The sequence below is a fragment of the Harpia harpyja genome, chromosome 14 (genome assembly GCF_026419915.1).
Source record: "Harpia harpyja isolate bHarHar1 chromosome 14, bHarHar1 primary haplotype, whole genome shotgun sequence".
NCBI classification, from domain to species: Eukaryota; Metazoa; Chordata; class Aves; order Accipitriformes; family Accipitridae; genus Harpia; species Harpia harpyja.
In genome coordinates, this window is record NC_068953.1 from 33,323,989 (window position 1) to 33,346,302 (window position 22,314).

Consider the following 22,314-nt stretch of genomic DNA (forward strand, 5'->3'; position numbering starts at 1 on the left):
TATTTAGTTAACCAATTTTAGTGTCCATCCCTCCAAAGCAAGAGAAAGAAAAAATAGCAAACATCATTAAACTTCTTCATAACATAAACTTCTTTTATGTTCCAAATTCTTTGCTAGCCACCTTTCTACTGATGTGAGACTTAGAGTGTTGAAAAGTAGAACAGGACATCTCAGAGAATCAGAGTTCATTCAGTGGAAATGATGAACTGGATTTCTGGAGGTTTTTTGTGGTCCTCTTTGTTCCTTCACTGGAACATCAGGGATAATTCTAATCTGATAAAAGTGATCTCTTCGTTTCCAGTGTTTACTTTAATTGCTCAAAAGTAATGTAAAATGTAATGCCTTAATTGGTACTTTGATCATTGGGAGCAGCTTGTATAAAAAGAGGACTAGCACAAAGCTTGATGTACAGATTTGAGGAAGTTTCTTTGCATTATGATTAGTACCATTGTGCTGAGTTGAGCTCTGTATCCTATTACTCTAAGTGGGGATCAAGTGGTATCTTCTTGCATTAGCCCTTCACTCACTAATAATACCAAGTCAGTATGAAACCACACAACAGAAAAGATGGAACCAGAAGCATGCCTGTGCATGGTAGTGACAGCTCTAGCAAAAAATGGTGGGACTGTTCATGTTCTCTGTGCGTAAATCAGGTCAAATTTTAGACAATTTGATGCAGATCTTACTTGCACAAAAGCTACTACTTAAGAATCAATAGCGCTTACACAAGTAACATATAGGGGCTGCTCCCCTTTCTCACAACAATACACCTGACCCCATGTCAAACTAAATCACTGCACTGATTCTGAAGTAAATACGTCAGGATTTAGGCTTAGATAACTAAAAATCACATTGTATTAATTTTCTTTGCTACAAATCTGAGACTAGAAATGCAAACACTAGCAGCTACTACATGCAGTATTGCCATGGCAAGTAACAATCAAATACTCCAGGGAAGAGACTTTTCTTTCCCCCTTCCATCATACTTCTCTGGGTACCAGAGCAGGATTTATTATTTCTCATCGAACAACTAAACAATTATTTCTAGAAATCAAAAGAAAATTCCCTACTCAAAAGAGTAAGAACTGTAAGGAATGCTACATTCAGTTTATTGTTTATTTTAAATTTTAAGAAAAAAGTTTCACATCATCTGTTGAACTGTTGAACTAAGTATTAAACTTAGGAAGACCAAAGTTTAGAGTTTGTCGCCAAATTGACCAAAGACAGAAAGTGTGGGCTCTGTGGAAGGAAAACACACTTAGTTTTAAGGGAGCATGAAACACCATTTTTCTAAGAACCTAGAAAAAATTCCCTTTTTTCTCAGCCTCATGAGAAAAGTTTCATCTGCCATTCAAATAGTTTCTTTACAGCTGCTCCTGTTACAGGTGTCACTTCCTTAGTGATAAAATTAGGCACCCTGAAGAATGAAACTGCCCCACATTTTACACTTAAATTCAATAGCAGTTTGGTTATCTGATTCCCTACAGACAATCTGAGGAGAAGGCTGTGGTAGTTCTCTCTTCTTTCTATCTAATAGAAATATGCAACTTTACCAAAAAAGGTAAAAATATCAGCCTTACCAGTTCCAGCTGTAATTAAAAAAACCACAAAAAATCCATCAGACTGTTCATCTGCTATTAAAACAGCTGCTTAGGATTTGTATGAAAGAATGAAATGGAATTATATCAGGACTCAAGGGAGAGGTCATATTTACAAAAATTCACTAAGACAATTAGTCAAAGGAAAACACTCAAAGCTTCATTTTGCCTGCAAAGGCACAGGCACAGTGAACACAATTTCAAGACACTGTTCACAGATGACAGATGTGAATGTTAAAGATATTCTTTTCCTGAGCACACTTTTTTCTGCAGCTGAGATATGGCAGATGGGCAGGAACCTGACTGAGTGGTACAGTACATAGAACAGGCCTGCAACAAGCCAGGATCAAGCAAGGCTGGGATCTTCAAGGATACTTACTATTTCAATTGCTTTTGAAAGACCTGAAGAGCCCATTTTACTGGAATGAAAAGCTGTTAAAAAGTAACTATATCAGAAGACCAAAACTGTACTGATGCACTCTGAATGCTTATTGCTCCTAGGAACACTTTCTTTAATTATCTTTCCTCTACTTTCTGCAGTTGATCCTGGTTTTAGTGCGTTTATCTCAGTGTCTTAGTCTGTATTGCGGAAGTCCATGAAAAAAGATTCCTATCAACTTACACAGGAGAAGAATCTGAAACTGGTTTTAGAGGCTTTCCAGAAGACAAAATCCCTTTCTTGGCCTATGCTTATGAATAAATGATTGTGTACATTTATGGAGCTATATGGGGGGGGGGGGGGAAAGGTTAAACTGTAACCCTGGGAGAATAGCACTTGAAAGTACTCTATAAAGTTTGGTCACAGAAATTATCTTTGTGAACTACTTTCAGGACACTTACAAGTTCTTTTTTTTTCATGCACTCCATGAGAATGATGAACAGCTGATGAGCTTGATTCCTGTTGTAGTTAAAGGTTTTCTGGATGGTAACTAGAAGCTGGTCTCTAAGGGATTCGCTTATTATCCTAAATGAAAAATGAGACATAAAAGAAGATATTGCCAGAATTAATATATATTCAAAAGGCCTGCTGTTTGAGAAATAATTTTTCATCCACCAGTGCAATGACTTCATTTTGAAAATAAATGAAAACACACAGCATCTTTGCATTCAGTACAGGTAAGGAGCTCATGAAGAGTTAACAGTTAATCAGGAAATTCATACCCAGACTGGCTCTTATGCATCTCAGTACTTCAGCATTGATTTAAAAACTGGCAGGCAACTTGAACTATCCTTTCACCCTGGAATATAATGCAGATAGCTCTTACTCCTGTTATATATTATAGATATACTTTTGTTAAGAAGTTCAGTCTTCAGGATTTCAGCAGTACACCTTTAGAGGACCCCTACCTGTGCCTCTAAATGTTGCAAGGCCCTTTGCATATAGCTAAACACCCAAAAATATTTCACACTACTGGTATGTCACCTTGGTTATCCTCTTAAACAGAGGATTTAAATTGCTAGCATATCTGAAACCTCATAATACCCAACTGAGAAACAAACAAACCAAAAGATGATTGAAGAAATTAGATCAAAAACATTCTAGAAAGGTCAGAAATGTTTGATCTCTCAAAGCAATCTGAAACAGAGCCCTTCAGTCTTCATCCATTTCCTAATAAAACACTTGTATTTTCAGATGATGGCAAACATTACCAGCAGGCATTCAAAGCAGTGAGACAGCAGAGCCTGTGAAGTGCAGTACAATTCAAAGTTCATTGTGAGAAAATGATTATTCTAGACAGCAGGGTTGACAAAAAATTCTCATTACAGGCCTGCCTTACCAGATGAACACATTCATCTCATCATAATTATTGGAGAGGAAAATTGGACACTACATCATATGCACTGGGAGAGAAAGTCATGCAGTGAGCAGATCTCAGACAGACTGATCCTGATAAGCACTTTAAATTACCTATGAGCTGATAGGAAGGATGAATGAGAAAGAAAAAAAAAAAGGAAGTTTGATCTAAGCTAAGGAGGGTTGATCGATGGAAAGGAAAAGAAAGTTGCTGAATCATGAATACTGGTAGGATTAAATATGTACTGTGTGTAAACATAAAAAAAATCCAGCATCAGAGCTGCTCTCCCAATTCACCAAATAACATCTGCATTGCTTGACAATACTAGTTGTCTGCTTAATATTTAATCCAAGCTAAACTCCAACTTCAGTCAAGGAAGCAGGCTGTTTCTTCAGTTCAAGACGGGTGTGCCACACCCAAATCAAGACAATATGCTAGGTTTTTGCCTGACTCTGGCTACTAAAGATAAAATCCTGATATTAACAATGACAATGGAGAATGTACATTACTTGACTGGGAGAAGCAGTATTTTAAATTAAAAATGCAGTACTCTGCTTCCACTTGGAGTATTTGTCAGGACAGATCTCTTACTCTGCAGAGCAGATGAGCTTTATATGCTGCTAGTATAGGCTTTGTATCTTCTTTAAACTAACCATAGTTTTTATCAACCAAAGGGGCAGACAACCAACCATAAAAATAACAGATTCCAAAGAACTTTGGATTAGGAGTGACTTTTACAGATTCATTTGGGCAATGGATAGAAGAGCTGTGGAGCAGAATGCTTCAGACAACATCCTCCACTCTGTTCATGATATTGGGCAGCACTGCCCTGAAGAACCACCACAGATGCAAAAAATAGCAAGAGAATGGAAGGAAACCCAACATTTTTTTCAGCTGGTCTGGCACTCCTGGAGAATGAAGCTCATTTGCACAACACACTAGAATCAGGCAGTACAAATTTTGCAAATACATGCACTAATTAACCTCAGCTCTGGCCTGAGAAAAAGGGTAATTCTTGGGAACCACTTGTTGCTTCCTTCTAACATGCCCAACCCAGCACCAAGTATAGTGCAGCAAACTTTGATGGAGCTTGTATGACAGTGTGCTGCACTGAGAGCAAGCTTATTTCAATGGACCATCAAATACATTCCAAGTGGTAATAATTTCTACTCATTAACACCAGGGCTAAGACCAAACGGGCAACAAAAGTTGACTGACAGCAGAACGCCTCTGTTAGTAGCATTTTGTCCCTGAGGTGGTTTTTTATGAAGCTTTAATGAAAGCAAGACATGTAGTCCTACATTGTCCTCGCCAGCAAGACACAGTTTTGGTGGAGATAAAATCTTACCCTCCTTCTTCTGAATACTTGTGTGCAAATGACAGAATATCCGATGCTCGTCCGCTACCATCACATATCACAACAGGGAGAGGGGGATCTTCTCGTAGACACTCTAAGACAATGGAGATCACATTGGGACCCCCTTCTACTATGAGCCCAACTACAGGAACACCTTGTCCCAGCCCTGCAAAAAACCAAAAGAACAGAAACAAAAAAAGAATTGTCATTGAAACTTAGTTTAAGAGGTTGAGACACTATGAGTGGATGTGATTTCTGTGTTACAGCATCACTTCAAACCAGAGCAGTTAGGAAAAATGATGGCTAACACCAGGAAAAATGTCCATATGCCATTTCATAGCCCCAAAAGAAAAAGAGTAAGATGTCTCTGTGCCCTTGCTTTTGCATCAGCTCCATACTGATCATTTATTCACTCAGTGTTGGTGAATTCACTCAGTGTTGGTGAACTGTTTGTAATCTCTTTTGACAGACACCACGTACAGATAAAACAGATAACATGATTCTCCTATTACTTCATTAGCTTCACTGTTAACTTGGATGGCTCCCAGTTACTGTGTCTTTGATGCTTTTAACTCTTCACTGGTTAGAATTAGGAATTCTTCAGTAAGGTGACATATACCTATGCTTTCTCCTAAGATAAAAGTCTTTATCATGAGGCTGAAATGGCTGGCCGATGGAAGAGACGACAGCTGAGCATCCCTTTGCTGTCCCTGCCTCACTGTGATCTCCAGGCATAGGATGACAAAGGGAAGCCCACAGGTCACATGGTCTCAGTAGCCTTGGTCACAAGATACTTGGGGAAATGAAGGACAAAACATTACCTGAAGGCTGACTAATCCCACTATTATAAGCATTTGAATTCAGTTCTTAATCTGTAAAATGACCAGCGCTTTATAAAGAAGATGCACTTTTTTGTACAGCTGAGAACACGTGAAAGAGTTCATATTTTCAACCTTCATTCCTCTCTGAAGAACAGGAACACCAAGCACAACAACAGCAGAAGCTTCCTGACATCCTCCTGCCAGTATACCCCAGCTCTGATAAGGAGGAGTCACAGAGCATGGGCCGGCCTGTGTTTCCATGAAATCCTTAGTGATTCCTGCTGAGATTTCCAGAAGAGATGCCTGTGCTTGAAGGGATTAAAAAGAAACAAAACAACTCCCTGTATGTTTTTACTAGTAGGTGTACTGCAGCCCTTCACAGAACTCTTAATTCCTCTGTGTATTCCCAGCTTTGCCCTTCTCATGACAAACATCACCAAACACTACTTAAATCAGAACCAATATCCCCAGCCCCAGTGGTATTAAAATAAATGATACAGAACATCTTGCCTCTGTGCCCTGACTTCCTTATCTTCCAAGCCAGTGCTCCCTTTTACAATATTACAACTCTGCCAGCACTTCTGCAGAAGACAAGGATGAAAAAAGCATAGTACAACTCTCCCAGCACTTCTGCAGAAGACAAAAATGAAAGCAGCATAGCAAAACGTTAGCTATTCTAATGTCTGTGGGCAACAGTGCACGACACTGTCTCCACACTCAAAGGCAAGGGGCATCATTTTGGAGAGTTCAGTTTCTTAAGCTTACCGTAGGCAAAAAGCAGCACTTAAAGACTTTCCAGAATGTTTAGACACCCTGTGGTTGATCTTTAACTGTGCCTTTCAGCTTTACCTGGCACTCTACTTCATTTTTCTGCTCTACCCATAAGAGCACTCAAACCCCATTAGAAACTGTTTGTAGAGTTCAACGAAATTGCCATTCTGAACATCTGCTTTTTCTTATTTATACAGGCCTACACAGGTTACAACAGCATCTGCAAGAAGTCAGAAAGGCAGCCGGTAGAACTGATGTCTATTCTCCAGTAGTTCTTACTTGCAATGTGGATTCAAAGACTATTAACTTTTTTTGGACCATTTTTAATTAGGTTGTTTTTTTTAAAGTTGCTGGAAAACCATAGCTACTAAAATTTTTTATTTATTTAATCTTTAAAAAAATCATTTTTTTCTACAAAAATGTTAATGAAAAAATGTCTTTTAAAAGAACTTTTTTCTAAGTAATGACAAAAAGAATTCTAGAAAGTTGTTTTAGAGAGGCTGTAACAACTGGCAGAAATTTTAAAACTGCACAAAACTCTAAATATGAAAGCACTGATGTGAAATTATCTTGGTAATGGCTTCATTAAAAATCAAAATCCCAGCTGAGTTTATCTGGAAGATCAAAGAATTTTGAGTGTGATATTTCAAATTAAAAAAATTCATATAAAAGAGAAAATAAAATGTTAGTATGAACATTTGGAATCAGAAAACACTGAGCCACAGAGGATTCCTGTAAACAGGAACTGTACAAAATCACCCCATTCTGTATATTTACTGATGCTTATGAATTCTAGCTAGAAGTGCACAAATTCTTTAAATTTCCCTTTCCTTAAATTCTTACTGCTTTGAAGCTTCTCCTCGCTATTATTTGTCAACTTTTCTTCCTCCCTTTATGCAATCCTTACTTTTCTGGGTTTTCCATGCTGTTAGATGTTGACTCTTTTACCACTTACCAGACAGCCTATGGTCTAGTTTAGTCACACAGTCCTGATCAAATTCCTGCTAGAAAGAGCTGGAAGAAGCATTTAATTTCAATACCTTGAAGTATTTCAAGCCCTTCTTCCCTCCCTTCCTTTAAGATGTTATGTTTACAGTTTGCCCCGCTGTACTTACGCGTGTTAATTTTCTGGAGGGAAATGTGTTTTTCCAACTGACGTCGTAACTTTACTTCAGCTCCATATTTACCTAGCGTACCATTGTCTGCCAGAATGAAGTGGGTATGGGAACTGTTGAGCACAGAGAGCTTGCTTAGAGGGTTTGACATTGTTTGATAAACCCGTGTTACCTGTGTGTCAAAAGGATAGATGCACCTAGATTAGAACTAAGAACTAAATGTGAAAATCCCCCACACCGCCCAAGAGAAGCACATGCCTTATGAGGAAACAAATCAACCAGACCTTTATAACAAAAAATAGAGAACTAGAAATTGAGCTTGCTTTTACATTCAGAACTTGAACTCTTCACAGCAGTGTTTTCTTTGGAGGATGACAGTCACATCTGTGCACTCTCCTGCATGTGTTCCCTTAAGCTCATTAATGTACTCTCCTTGATCACCCACTGTGTTACATAATCCTCTTACTGCATTAGAAAATACATTCTCATTTGGAGTTCCTAGTAATTAATATGCCACTGCAGAGTAGCCATCTACAATAAATGCCAGCCTTGTACCCATAAAGGCCCTTACATGATTTATACAAGTCTCAGCATGCCACACTGAAGTTAGGACCTAAAACTCTGTCACCAGAGAGAGGTCTCTACTATTGAAAGCAATGGAAACCTCACTAGCCCCATATTTACATTGAGGTCATATGTGACAACCTGACAAATATATTTAAACAACAGCTTTTCTTCAAGAATTCGTTCAATTTCAGCTCTTAGGCATGCTTTAGAAACACTGAAAATATTAATACTCCAGAAAGATGAACAGTGTATTTTGTTACACAGCTGGCATTGCTAATTACACAGGAGTTTCCTTAAAGACTTACATCTTTTCCTATCAGATCTTCCTTGTTTTCTACAATGCCCCACGGTGCAATTCCTATGGCACATATTCGTCCTCTGGATTTGGAAGAATGATCTTTCAAGGCATCTCCCACATGACGAATGACACCTACAGGTAAAATTAATTTAATTCATTCTTGGCACTTTTGAGAGATCACTAAACAACAGAATTTTCTTCTTGCCTCTCATGGAGCTACCTGCTTTTCTGGATTGCTTTCACTACTAAACTGGTATCTCTACTTTATAATAGAACATGCAATGCAGAAAACCCCATACTTTTATTTTGTAGTAGTTGCATGTAAATCCTATTGCCTTTTCACATCCTTGTTCTGAATTCAATGAAGTCTTTCAAAGTCTTAGGCATTAGACCTTTGTTGTAAAATGAAAGTCAAAGGAATTCATTCTTATTTTACATGGATTTCTCAGAAATAACTTGATATAAAGATTTATTTCAGCTAAATAAAGATATTGTTATAGAAATATTATAATGAAAGTTTGTATCTGTTTTTTTGAAGATCACTCAGAATTGATATTAGCATAAATGAAATTAATCAGAAAACAACTGGTCTCAGAATGTAACAATATATACGGAATCATCAAACCAGCTATTTTTCAACATGTCTCAAATTTTAGACATCATATCAGATACTGTTTTTTTGACAGAATCCAGGAATAGTGCCAAAAACCTCCTGGTGGAGTTACATGGAGTTGCTATACAACTGATGTTTTAGATATGGTCAAAAAGGAAACAGAGAAACATAAAACTGTTTCAGGTGGACAGAGGACTGGAAAAAATGCAAACAGGAGATTGCAACGTCTTCAAGTTCACAACTGACTTCAGGTTTGTGTTTCAAGATTGCTAATTTACAGTCATTCATTTAAGAATAAATAACTTATATAATTACAAGACAGCTTGTGCATGTGTGGTGGTAGGTGATCCCATGGAGACAGTGACTCAGGGACATGGCATTTAAGGTGGATAATCAATTGATCACTAACTCTCAGAGAGATCACACAGCCTAAAGACTAACTCAGTCCTTGGCTGCATGTACAGGGAAGTGTCAAATGGAAGCAGAAAGGCTGTTTTACTTCAGGGATTAAAAGCTTCATCAAGCACTGTCTCAAAAATTGCAGTGTCCAAAATTCAAGAAGGCTGTTAAAAAACGAGACAGAGTTCAAAGCAGAGGTGTGATAATGACTGAAGGACTGGAAAACATGCTTAGTGTGAGAGTTTTATGGAACTCAGCCTGTGCAGTTTGACAAAAGTTCTGTGTATGAAAACATGCTCAGGAAATATACTTTTAGTAACAGAAAGATCTTTGTACAAAAAACCAGAAAGAAGCTAAAGCTAAGCAAATTTGGAGTAGGAGATTTCTTAACTACAAGGATAACCAACCACTGAAAAAAAAGTATTATAACTAGTGGCAGATTTCTTGCTACTGAAACCAAGGATGAAAATTTTTGGGGGGGGAAACACTGAGTAATGCAAATCGATACTGACCCAGGAAAATCTTATGGGCTGGGCTGTGTAGGAGATTAACACAAATTATTACAATGCTCCTTTTTTTGTCTAGTGGTTAATGACTCGTTCATGTAGACTTAAATCTTCTGCCTGTGGGAAAGATTAGTGAATGAACATCACTGAATTCTTAAGTAAACTAAAAGTGCTGGTAATTGCTTACCTGTACTAACACCTCCAGTGAAAATCCAAGCTCCTGTGGTCATGGCAGCCTTTATCAGACCTTTTCCAAACACTTGCTTTAATTTAGGTTGCATTTCAAAGTTCTGGAGGCCTCCATGGACAGAGATTAAGAGTTTGGGCAGTTCCAGCTGCCAGTCTTTCACCATGAGATGCAGCAGAGAATCTGGTTTAGTGTCATATGACACACGGATATACTGCAAAAAGCAATGTGTAATATTATTACTCTATCTGCTTGGTAAATTCTCTATTGACTAAGCCAAGAATGCTTATATTAAGCCTTCCATCTTGAAGATTAGAATTTTTAAGCAACACATTATTAAATTTCTCTGCTGCTTATGATTAGAAAAAATAGTTTGAAACCTTTCACTTTGCTATTGAAAATCAACCATTCACTTCATGAATTTTAAAAGCACCACTTTCCTCTCTTCACTGACCGCAATCCAGTGATCCTAAACTCTTATTACAAATCTGCATTGTTGGAAGCCACATATTTAAAATGACTGGAAGGTGTTTTGTATTGTTCCTAAGACCTCTGGTTTGACTGCCAATGAGAAGCAATGACCATAAGAAATAGGAGGCTTATGTTACATTTTATCCCATTCCCTGTTGATGTACATATTTCTGCCTCCGAAGCAATGATTTGCATTCTTCTCAGTTTAGTTCCACCACTGTGATTTCTTTTCAAACTACTACCCTATCAAAGAGAACCAGGAAATAAACTCATGCTTATTTCTGCTTTAAAAACAAAAAACCCACCACTAACAAAACCCACCAACCTCTCCCATACATTTTGGACAAGTTTTTGCAGTGTGGTTATCTCAAGTGGCAGTCTCAGCAGAACAGTAAGAAAGCAAATGGGCAAAGAAACAAATCTAGGTTTGGATTTGTTCAGAAGAGAGGCAACACAGAAAGAGGTTTTTCGCAGAAGCTTGACTTGCTGTTACTTTTACTGCTAAGAAAAGTCAACAGTCCATTTTCCAGTTCTGTCAGGCCTCCGTCTTTCAGGAAGGCAAGATTAATTTCTATTTTATTAGACTTCAAACCTTAGAAAAAAAAAAACTGTATCCATGCTGGGTTATTTGGCCCACAAATCTAAAACAAACAGATGGAAACTTGGGCATTAATACATGCAGCTGCCTCCCTAGCTGATATTTACTGATAGTAACTTTGATGAAACTGTTTCATCAAGACAATACAAGGTGCTTCCTAAGTAGGTATTATTTTTCTCTTGCCTTTTCTCTGTCTGTCTCTTTTTGAGCATCTTGTCCACACCTTTCTGAGACAGCAAAGAGACCTTTGATTTCAATGGATTATGCCCTGAGTGAGCTGGAATCCTGACACACATCTACTAAGCTAACATACCAGACGAATACCTTAGAGTAGCCTGTGCTCCTTACCATGGCCTTATTTGAATGTCCTCCTCCCTGGAATTCAAGGTTTCCATAGGCATCAGTTGGGTATGTTTGGGTGTGTTTACTGACAGACCATTTCTCTGGCTGAGCTTCCGGTTGCTTTGTTTCTTCTCCATTTTTATTAGCTGTTATACTTGGAGGAGGTGGAATATGTTGGTTAATGAGCTGACCACAGCAGCACCTGTAAGTTAAAATTTGAAGCGATTTTGATTACAGTATCTTCAATACTGGATGGTGATTTAAAACAAAACAAAACACAAAACCCCCCAGAAATTAGATTGTCAACTGACCATGCCTTGCTCTACATAAATCATAGAAACACCTCTTCTAGGTCATACCTGTTGTATTTGCATAGACACACGTCAGAATTACCAGCCCACAGATGTTCCTTAACAAGCAAAGATAAAAAATTTCACTTCTGTTATGCACTGGAAAGCTGTTCTAGTCCAAAGGACAGGGAAGGAGGAAGAATGCAGAACAGGAGCAGTGACCATCTGTTTCTTACTCAGAGGTGACAGATAGCATGTGACAAACTGTTATGTTATCCAAACAAGCTGGACCACAATTTACCTAGCCCATGCAGTAGCAATAATACTAATATTAGGACTAAGAATTCCAGTCCCCCTGTATAGTATTGTTATTGGTAGTGTCATACCAACTGTGAAGAATGGTATCACTTGCTTCACAGCACACATTATTGCACCCTTGCTTTCAGAATTCAGTATGAAGTTACGCTCTGGTTTGCAAAGCTAGGAACAAACAACTCGCTGCCTCTCCTGCTGCCCAGCCTTATCATCTCTGTATGACATATCCTATGGCTCTGTACAGATTTGAGTGCAAGCACGTCTTGCACTTTTGTTTCCCTGTCGTCTCCCTTTAAGGGCAGTGAGTAAACTGGGTCTTAGTTTCACATGTCTAAATCCAAATCAAGTCCAGTTTCTTCAGTATTAACTTTTTCTCTTGGCCAAAACAAAAATTTCAGATGTTACCTGCTGATGTCTTTGTTGTTGGCAATTACATATATGCATTCTCTTTTCGAAAAGGTCTTCTCTATCCAAGCCTTTTGACCCTTAAAAGAGAGAAAAAATAAGAAGAAATGTACTGAAATATTTCTGTGTGGCAGACATAGCAACATTTGCCTTCTATATTCAGCTACTGTTCTGAAAAACAAGCACTAAATTCATTAAATCACTTTTAAACACCAGATACATCTAGTCATGAAGCAAGTAGGTGATGTGAATTTTCCATGACTTGGATAAAATTCAAACCTTGAATGTGTGTAAAAAAATCTATGTGCAAAGATGCTGGTCTTGAAGTTACAATGTTTATCTGAAGGTCTACCAAAAAATACAGCTGCTTCTTCGTATTTTAGTAAACAGTAAATGGACTCAAAAGTAGTACAGAAAACCAGCATAAATTGTGACATAAATAGATTAACAGTATTCACTCCAAATAATACTTCAGTATTGTTCTTTCTATGTAGAAATTGCTTCCCACAAACTTTCCCTGCTTGATTAACAATCTTCTCAAAATCATTTTTTCCTGTTGTCAATCAAGTTCCAGTCATTCCTAAGGCATCTTACTCTTAACGAGATGTGTCTCAGGTGGAAGCATTCCTTAAATTGAAAGAACATTTGACAGAAAAAGCACAAACTCTTCAGGCACGGTGTACATGTGAAACAGGAGGAGGAAAACAAATTGAAGACAAAATAAAATTGTGTTGGCCTATTACACTGTGTTTGCAAACCAGAAATTAGACCAAGCTCACAGCCATTTTAAAACCAACGATGTGTAGGCAAGCTAGAACAAAATCATAGATCTGTGCAATGTGGTTAGGAAGTCTGTTGGAGAAGTGTAGTTCAGTTGAGTTTGGGAACACTGAAGGGAGTGAGTTCAGAAATAGCTGCAGGCCAGAGCTTCCAACAGTTTCTTACTTGCAGACCCCAGGCCGCCTCTGTCCCTGCAACCATCAACAAGGCAAAGTATCATCATGACTGCAATAATAAACCAAGATTTAGTGGTTAATTTAAAAAAGTGAACTCAAAAGCAGCCTTTTAATTTTAAAGGAATGAAAAATATTAAAAAACACTCACGATTCAATGACACCAATAACTTTGCCTTGCTGATACAAGCTGCTGCTTCTGAGTTTGAATTAGGGAATTGTGTCTTAATTCATTTTTCAAGCAGCAAGCAAATGTCATACGTTTTGCTTTAGTTTCCTCTGTGGAAGTGAAATTAATTTTTTGCAGAGACAAAAGCTAAAAATGACGCGAGAACTTTCAGGGTGCCTTCAACAAAAACATGGGCCTTTCTGAGAGAAGGAACTAAAAACCTTGCTGATTTCCTGACTTAAGAAAGTCAACTGCAGATTTGTGTCGGATGAATGCTCTGTCAGCCTGTCTGGTAATAGCTTCGAGACTGGACTAGCCCCCTAAGTGCTGCACAGTCTACAGCATAATGAATAGAGGGTGTGGTAGTTCATCTTTTTTTCTTGTGTGAGGCAAGAGCTGTCTCTGAAGTTCCTTTGTTTGTTGACTTGTTAGTTCCTGTCCAGCTTCTTAGTTTCCTCCATTATGTCTGAAATAATAGACTACTTGAAGTTCCCTCATTGCAAATAATTGCAAATAAGTTGCAAACCCAAGCTTCTACTTCATGAAAAAGCTATCCATAATCTATCTGTCCAGGTACGTAAATGTTTGCCTCTTTCAGGTGCCTGATCCAGAATGCCTTGACAGTCGGTGGTCTGGGGAATCCTGCAGTTCTGCTCTCCACTCTAATATACTTACTGATCTGCAAGGCAGAACCACGTCATTTCATTTTAAAAGGAGGTGTTCAGGAGCTCATAGCACCACAGAGCAAGCAAGAGTTAAGAACTCATCAGACAAAACTTCACGTAGCTTACAATGTTACTTCCTTCCTGAATGACAAGGCATATATTTCAGGCATTTAGCATAAAGAGCTTGATTATGTAGCAAATATTGAAGGAAGAGAGTATTAAATTTAGTATCTAAAGGTCATGTGACTTGGTCAGCTTTCCTGTCTCAAGTCTATACATTCCTTCTTCAAATGAACCTAAAAAGCCTTTGTTCCCAAAAATATTTAAAATGTTCTTTTTATACGCTTTGTGGCAAGGCTTTTACAAGATGACAAGTTTTAGCAATAGTATTATTAGAAATAGAGCTCAGAAAATGCTTTAGTTTTATAGTATCAGAGTCTAGTTATTGAGGTGCAGCTCTAGAAAAATACAGAAAAAAAACACTCAAGACAGGGAGGTCCATGAGGCTCTGCGGTACGCGGAGGTGGGTAGTTACATCAAACAAATGTGGTTTACCTGTTCAGAACCAGATTTTGCTAATTCACAGGTATTCAGGCTGTTCAAAATATTCAGAGAGCCAAAAATAGTCTGTTTGATTGGAATTACACTAGTTTTTCAAAATTAATCCAAAACCACAGTGTCCAAATTCACTGCTCTTTTACATCTGTCCAATGTTGTTACGTGTGCTTATACACACCATACTAGTTTATGACATTTAATGTTATAAAATGAGCTTAACAGGAACCTGTTACAGAGGTTATGTCATTTATCTACTTTTTAAATTATGTATTTTCATTTTAAATTATTTTAATTAATTTAGGTTGTATTATTATTTGATATATTTTAAACATATTCACTTTTTTCCCCAAATAAAATTTTAGATTTCTGTGTGGTCTCTGATAACTCCTTGACTGAGTGACACAAATGCCCAAATCAATCCCACAGTGCAGGAAACACTTTAAAAAATATAAATGGTAACAGGTGCTGCACATTTAACTATTCTGTAGAGAATACTAGAAAATCCAAGCTAGAAATATCAAACAACTTGGATTTTTAGACTATGTCATTGAGTACTGCTTTACCTTATTCCTCATAGCTTACCAAAGAACAGTCTCCTTTGCTATTTTGTGTGCTTCATGTAAAAACAGTTAATTAACCACTAGATTAAGTCACAGACTTAGTATCTGTGTTTGGAAAGAAGCTTTTGCATCTTGGTATCTAAAATGAGCTCAACAATACAGCTGAGCTTTCAGCTGTGCAGTTGTTCTTAAAACCCCTCTCATAGGAGGTCTGTTACCTACTGCTAGACTGAAAAAACCCCAACTTAAATACTCACACCTAAAATCCCCATTAGAAATCAGTCACTATAGGCACTACAGTTGGATAATACATTATGCTCTACTGGCTTATTTTTCTGTGCTAATGAGAGGAAGGCAAAAGCAGGCATTACAGATCAGGGAAATAAAACCTCAGCACATTTGGTCAGCCTTTGAAGTTTCACTGCTTTTGTCTATTTAATCTGCTTAACCAAAGCTTCATTATAATCCAGCGCAAATACTTGAGCAGAAACATTCACTGTCAGAAAACGGGCACTTTCCCCACTTATTTGATACAGATTCTGTACGTTTCTCTGAATTGAAATTTATTTGGTTTCTTGAGGAAAAATACAAGGACGTATACTGTCTCTTGTGAGTTTGAAAATGTAAGCGCTTTTAACAGCCTTGGAATGGATGAATTGTTAAAGGACTATGACAGATCAACTACAGTTTTCAAACCAACAGAAAGTAGGAGTGTTAGGCTGACACAAATAGTTGCTGCCAGCAAGATTATGGTACTAAAAACCACTGCATGTTTTCCATTCACCTCTAAGAAACACAAAAAAGGCAAGATCCCAATTTGTTGATAGTAGTGAAGTTCAAACCTGCTTATTATTGCAAATCCTGAATGTACTAATAAGAATCTAATTTTGAAAAAACACATTTCAGATGTTCAATGGCATATTTGTTCTCCTTTATGAAAACTGACAACGGGTCTCCTAAATTATTATAAAAACAAAACAAAACGAAACAAAACAAACCCACTGCTAATTCTTGGTCTTCAGCCTAGAAACCAATATGTTGCTGAGAAATAGTATTAATCAATACTGGGTTTCTATTTATTCCACTTTACAGAGTTGTTAGTTCTCTTTAGCATTGAAAGAAGGTATCCTCCTGCAGAAGGTCCTCCTGCAGAAAGGAATGGAAATCAGTGTTGTTGGTTTGTGAATCACGAGTTAACAAAATCAGGACCCTAAACAAATAGTCACCTTTCTAATACAGCCATTAATAAACACAAGAACTAGTTCTACAAAGACCGGTTGTCCTTTGACTATCACAAATGAACTACACTATTTGCTGAGAAACATGCATATCTAGGGCTGCAGACATGCAGTAACTGAAGAGATAATTTTCTTTCACCACTACACACACAATTCCAGTTTGCTTCTAAATTAACATTAAATTTTATGTATTTCACTTCATATACAACCAACCATTCAATGAATGAGTACTGAGCCTGAATTTCAGACTGTACCAAAACAGAGCCTGCAGCTCTGTTTCACTGCAGCTTCATGCACGAGCAGCAGGTGGGCTCTGGATCAATGCACCTCTGGTGAAAATCCAGGGTGGGAACCAACACAGGAGAGCAAAGCCACTGGAAACATCATGCTACAAACTCTTACACGCCATTGTGCCACCAGAAGCTGTGAATTTCGGTTGTCATACACCTCTGCAGGATAGCAGCAGTATTTGGTGTCTGTCATCATAACGATAAAACTACCACCAAAGGAAATGAAAGAATTTGGGGGCTGAAAGGGGAGCAGGGATGAGAGTTGTAGCATTGTTGGAGCACATCCAAAGCCCAAACTCAACCAGACCTAAAGCCAGTGTAGTCAGCCCTCTTCAACTGCCATGATCCCCAAAGAGAGATGCTCCATGGAACAGGGACATGTCTTGGCTGGATGGCTTGGCATGTTTGATTTGGTCACAGGATGGGATGGGGCTTTGGCCTTATCTTGCAACTAGAGAGCATCCACCGTAGGACAGCTCTGTGGCACCTGGAGCCCTACTAAAGAGCACACGCTTCCCAGCTGCTGCACTCCAGTGAGGCTTTGCTTGTACCAGGCACAGCTGGTCAGCAGACAAGCGGGCATGCAAACAGCAGTGCTTGGTGCATGGAGCCATGTACAGGGATCAGACGCAGCAGACAGTGCCTGGCACACAGATGTAATAGGGGAGTAGGCGGGGGACCAAATGAATGTATGTCATGCATAATACAGGGTTTGACAAAGCTGTTCAGGCTAAATCAAGCACGGAGCTGGCTGGGCAGCAGAGGTCACATCGGTGGAAAAATACAAATTACTTTCACCAACATCTTGTTAAGATGTGGATTGATCACTGTCATTTATGGAAACATTCAGCTGTAACCCTGTTGACACCATCTTACCAACATTTCTTGGTAATTCTCCTTTAGCTTGCAGTATGCTGCAAAAGGTGGTATCACCAGGGAAGTCAAATCTCAACTGTGTTGCTAATTAGGTTGCTCTACAGAATTAAACTGGGATATTTATGCCAGATTTGAGCAAAGAGATGTTTGCTTTGATGAGACAGTGGAAGAAAGAAGTAATCTGGAGGTGGAGTGAAATTCATACCGTGAGCATGTGCACGGTGTGTGCACAAGTCCATTCACCATGTAAACAAGTCCACGGACTGTTGTAAACACCATGCAGGCAATCACATTCAGTTGTTGTTACTTCAGAGAAAACAAATAAGAACTCTGCCCAATAAACAATTGGGAGAAAAAATAAAAGAAAACATTGTATCAGCAGAATCCCTGTTATCTGGAGCTTAAAAACTGCCACTAGAAAGATTTCTGTTTTGCGCTGCCTTTAAATGTAACGTCTCAACTACACTATCCATCATTTTTCTTCACTCTGAAGGAACAGTTTTTCCAAGTCCCCAATTAATCAACCTTTCAGGTGATTAGTTCTACCCAGAACAATTGTCCTGCCAATAACAGTGTTCTTGCTCGGAGAAAAATACTCCAAACTATGTGACAAATGTTAATAGCCAATTTTGTAGCCACTCATGAACTGGTAACATTTTACAGAAAAGTTGTTCATTGCTAAGAAATACAGGGCACAAAACCATAATACTATTTTAAATTTGTGTTATGTCACTAGGGAGCCAGAGCCATGAACAATGTTCCTAACTACAGAACACAGTGACAGCCTGTGAATCTAAACTAAAATTCCAAAACCCTAGTTTGCATGAGTTATATATAAAAAAGGTATTCGTCCAACTGATAGTAGTTTTAGCAATTATTAGAATATGAATTACCAAACAACATCCAACAGAAAGAGGATCTCTTAGATTGCTAGTAAGTATAGCATCAAGAAGGGATTTATAACAGCTGTAAGATTCTTTCAAATAAAAGACTGTTTCCTCAAGACAATTCTTATTGTCATCCCACTGTATTTTTCATACGGTTCAATTTGAACCCATGCTCTTGTAGCAACCTTGTCAGGGAACCATTTGCTCCATGGTTGAGACTAACACACAACAGACAGGATTGCAGTGTCAGTAAGCAATGTTGTTATTTCAAATTGAGGCTAGAAATCACTCCTGCTGATGATGTGGAAACCAGTAAGTAGTGCTACGCTGCACAGAGAGCTGTAACGAGCTTTCATGCCTTCATTATGCTTTGTGTTCCTGGCCTGCTGGTGAGGCATGCAGCAAACATCCACTGAAACATGAAGAATAATTTTCTCTCCATATTCATTAACTTAGGGACACAGTCTACAAAAGGAAGTAACAAGCTCTCTTTTCAAAGTTAAATCAATTCTGCTGCATCTCTCAGAGATACACACTTCTTCCCCTGAGGCTGAGAGATGTGAAAAACAGCTATAGCCTCAACACCACAGCAGACCTGGCATGCTCTGATATGGTTGGATACACCCAGCTCCAGCACAAAGTCCATCCAGACACATTAGCAAAGTGTGTTGGATGAGCTCAGACACCCTACTGAGAGGCAGGCACAGCTGCTTGGGCACAACTCAGCTTTAATATAACTATACAGCAAATGCAACTAAAATAAAGCAACTAAACAATGATTTAGAGCATACCGCAGGACAGCTTGGCTCAGTGCTTGCCTGTGGAGAACATACCTTGTGTAGTTTTGCAATAGAGAAATTCTTTTTGCATGGAATGCAGAAAGAAACTCACTGACCAGGTTACGTATGACACCTACCACATTTTAAGGTAGCAAAGCCATTCCTGCAACAGCTCAGCCCCATCCCTTACTGTACCAAATTTCAGGAAAGAGATTTTTTAAGAAATGTTATACTGTGTAACATTATACAAATTGTTATACATATTATACATTATAATATTATACAAATGTATAACAATAATGCATAATATCCATTTATTACCCATTCCAGTTCTGTTATTAACTTGCCAAATCCTCCTCTTGCATTTAGCCCTTCTGTTCTACACGCTAGGGAGATGAGGAACACAAATATATATCTGTGCTTAGCCTCCTTTCTGAGATCTGTTTTGGATTTTTTCTCCCCAAAAAACCTTCAGCCTGCAGACACAACATATAGCTAGTTTTACTCCAAGACCTTAATGAGTGGCAGTGTTATATGAAACACAAAGAAAGATGCTAGGATGGGAAATGTTGAGCAACTTTATCTATGGGTAGTGGAGTCATCCCTGCCTACGAGTAACCATTCTCAAGGGGCCCAATATAGCAGAGTGGGTGAGCAGGAAGAGTCAGCAAGCAGCCTCTAACATGATGCTAGCCAAAGTAGCCTAGTAATTACTAATCTCTTCTATAAGATAATTTGTTAATAGTTCTTATTTGAAGATGTAAGATGACCCTGGTATCTAGCTCTAACAGACCTCAGGAATGACTTTTGTACTGTAACAATTACCTGCCCTGTCTAACATAAAGACTCTTTGCTAGATATGGTTTTAAAGGAAGTCAGGATGCTTCCAGATAATATGCACGTGGGATATTTCTCTTAAACTACTCTTAACTATGAGCCTTTAATACAGGCTATTCTGACCTGAAATAGAAAAATGCTATTATCATGAAAACCCATGGAATTCAACACCTTCAGCAGCAGATCTTCCTTTGTGAAATTCATCAATACTTAGGAAATCATAACCAACATAACAAGGTACTTTCCTCATTACAAAACTAAGCCTATGAATAGTTCTCACTAAAACTACCCACATGCTTGACTCTTCTGGTTATTTGTGGTTTAGAAAACTGTGTCAATAGATGTTAATTATGCATGCAAACAAAGACTAACCTGCACTTAGTGATGCAGATGCAATAAACATCGAATTGGACTAGAATATTGCCTTTATCTGAGACTGGTCTGGGTCATTCCAAGTCCACATTATTAAGAGTGATGACTACTAGAGTAGAAACAATCAAAAATGTGCTGTTTGGAAAAGAGGTTAAAAATATAAGCACTTCTTAGATCAAAGAAGTGCTTATAAGTTACTAGTTCAGGTAACTTCTATAAAACTTCTGACAAGCCAGTTAAACATACTGATTTTTCATACATGATGTAATAGTGTGCTTTGAGACCTTATAATAATTTTTCTTTAAGAGATAGGGCAAACCACGAATGAAAAACATTTTAAGAGAATGACTATGTGTTGTGTGAGATATTACTTATCTATGAGAGTTTGCTCTAAATGTACAGTTCTAATTAGTACTATGTGAATGAATTACAGAGCGCTCTGAACATGTAGGCTTGGAGAATTTATTATACTGACATTTTCAAAATGTGGTGAAAGAAAGCCACTATTTAAGGCATACTGCTAGACATGTTAATAAAACACACTTCAAAATTACTACAAAGTAAAATTTCTGTATTTACAATATAATATAATGTATGTGTATCTCAGAAGTCTCTAAAATCTGGAGATGCTGAGCAAATATATATTTTGAGAAAAGATAACATAAATATTTACTTCTCTCTTCTGCATTCTGTAAATATGCACTTTTTTTGCAAATATACATGTAATATACTAGTTAGCCAATCTGTCCCTTAAGAAATTAACATTAGTTTGCAGTACATACAGTTTTCCTGAAAGCAAGATTCTCCAGGTAGTATTCTGTTAAATAGTTTGAGCTGTTGAAAATTTGCAACCTTCTGTGGCTAATTTTACACTCAGTAAAGCAATTCTTTTCCAGGCATTAGCTAGTATGTAAGCTTTAACAGAATATGCCGCAATCAGCTGCATTTTATACCCTGCTGCTCTCTGTTATTTTCAAAAAGAAAGAATTTCCAGCTAATTTAACTCTTGGGCTGCAGGGTTTGCACAAAATTATTCCTTATAATCTTTTAGAAATCATTATGAAAGCACTGCAATTCAAGGGTTAAATTATTTCCTGGAGACACTAAATATGTATATTTAAAATATTTTATTATATATACCTGAGAGTTGCCAACATTCATTGGGCACTTTCTGAAAACTTGAGTACTTCAGGACTGAAATAATTACAAAGGATGAGGGCAATGGGAGATTTCAAATGAGTTTATCTATAAAAACAGTTTTCAGAATACTTGGTCAATCTTCTTTTCAGTCCTTACGCATCTAAAACCCTCGAGAGTGTGAGTGAAAAGAATTAACAGGCACCACAGAACCAGGAAACAGTATCTCTAGCGATGTTCCTGTACTTTTTTTTCATGGTGTGCAACACATTGTTCTTCTCTGAAGAGAGAGAAGAATACATGTAGCTACAACACATCATAATACAATCCAGGAAACACAACACAGGACATACTCTGCCGGTACTGATATACAGTATTATTTAGAGTTGTCAAATATTAGGTATAACTCATTAACATATTTGGCTTTAAAATGTTACCTGCAGTCTACCATTTGAATTAAAATGATAGTGGGGAAAAATTATTATGAAGGTTTCAGTTTACTAGATTTAATCCATTATCAAAAATGGGGAAAAAAATTTTAAAG

General features: G+C 37.8%; 1 protein-coding gene across 12 annotated transcripts in view; it reads right to left on the reverse strand.

The window, feature by feature from the left end:
• TRPM1 (transient receptor potential cation channel subfamily M member 1) overlaps window positions 1-22,314 on the reverse strand; it is a 113,469-nt gene that overhangs the window by 39,204 nt on the left and 51,951 nt on the right. For 11 of the 12 annotated variants that reach the window (XM_052807903.1, XM_052807894.1, XM_052807906.1 and 8 more), the window contains 7 exons: window positions 12,450-12,529; window positions 11,446-11,641; window positions 10,029-10,242; window positions 8,331-8,455; window positions 7,459-7,630; window positions 4,743-4,917; window positions 2,439-2,562 (listed from right to left, as the gene is read on the reverse strand). In XM_052807903.1, coding sequence (XP_052663863.1) covers window positions 2,439-2,562; window positions 4,743-4,917; window positions 7,459-7,630; window positions 8,331-8,455; window positions 10,029-10,242; window positions 11,446-11,641; window positions 12,450-12,529 — 1,086 coding nt within the window. Of the gene's footprint in view, window positions 1-2,438; window positions 2,563-4,742; window positions 4,918-7,458; window positions 7,631-8,330; window positions 8,456-9,847; window positions 9,967-10,028; window positions 10,243-11,445; window positions 11,642-12,449; window positions 12,530-22,314 lie in introns of those variants that run through there. The other variant, XM_052807905.1, reaches the window with a different exon arrangement.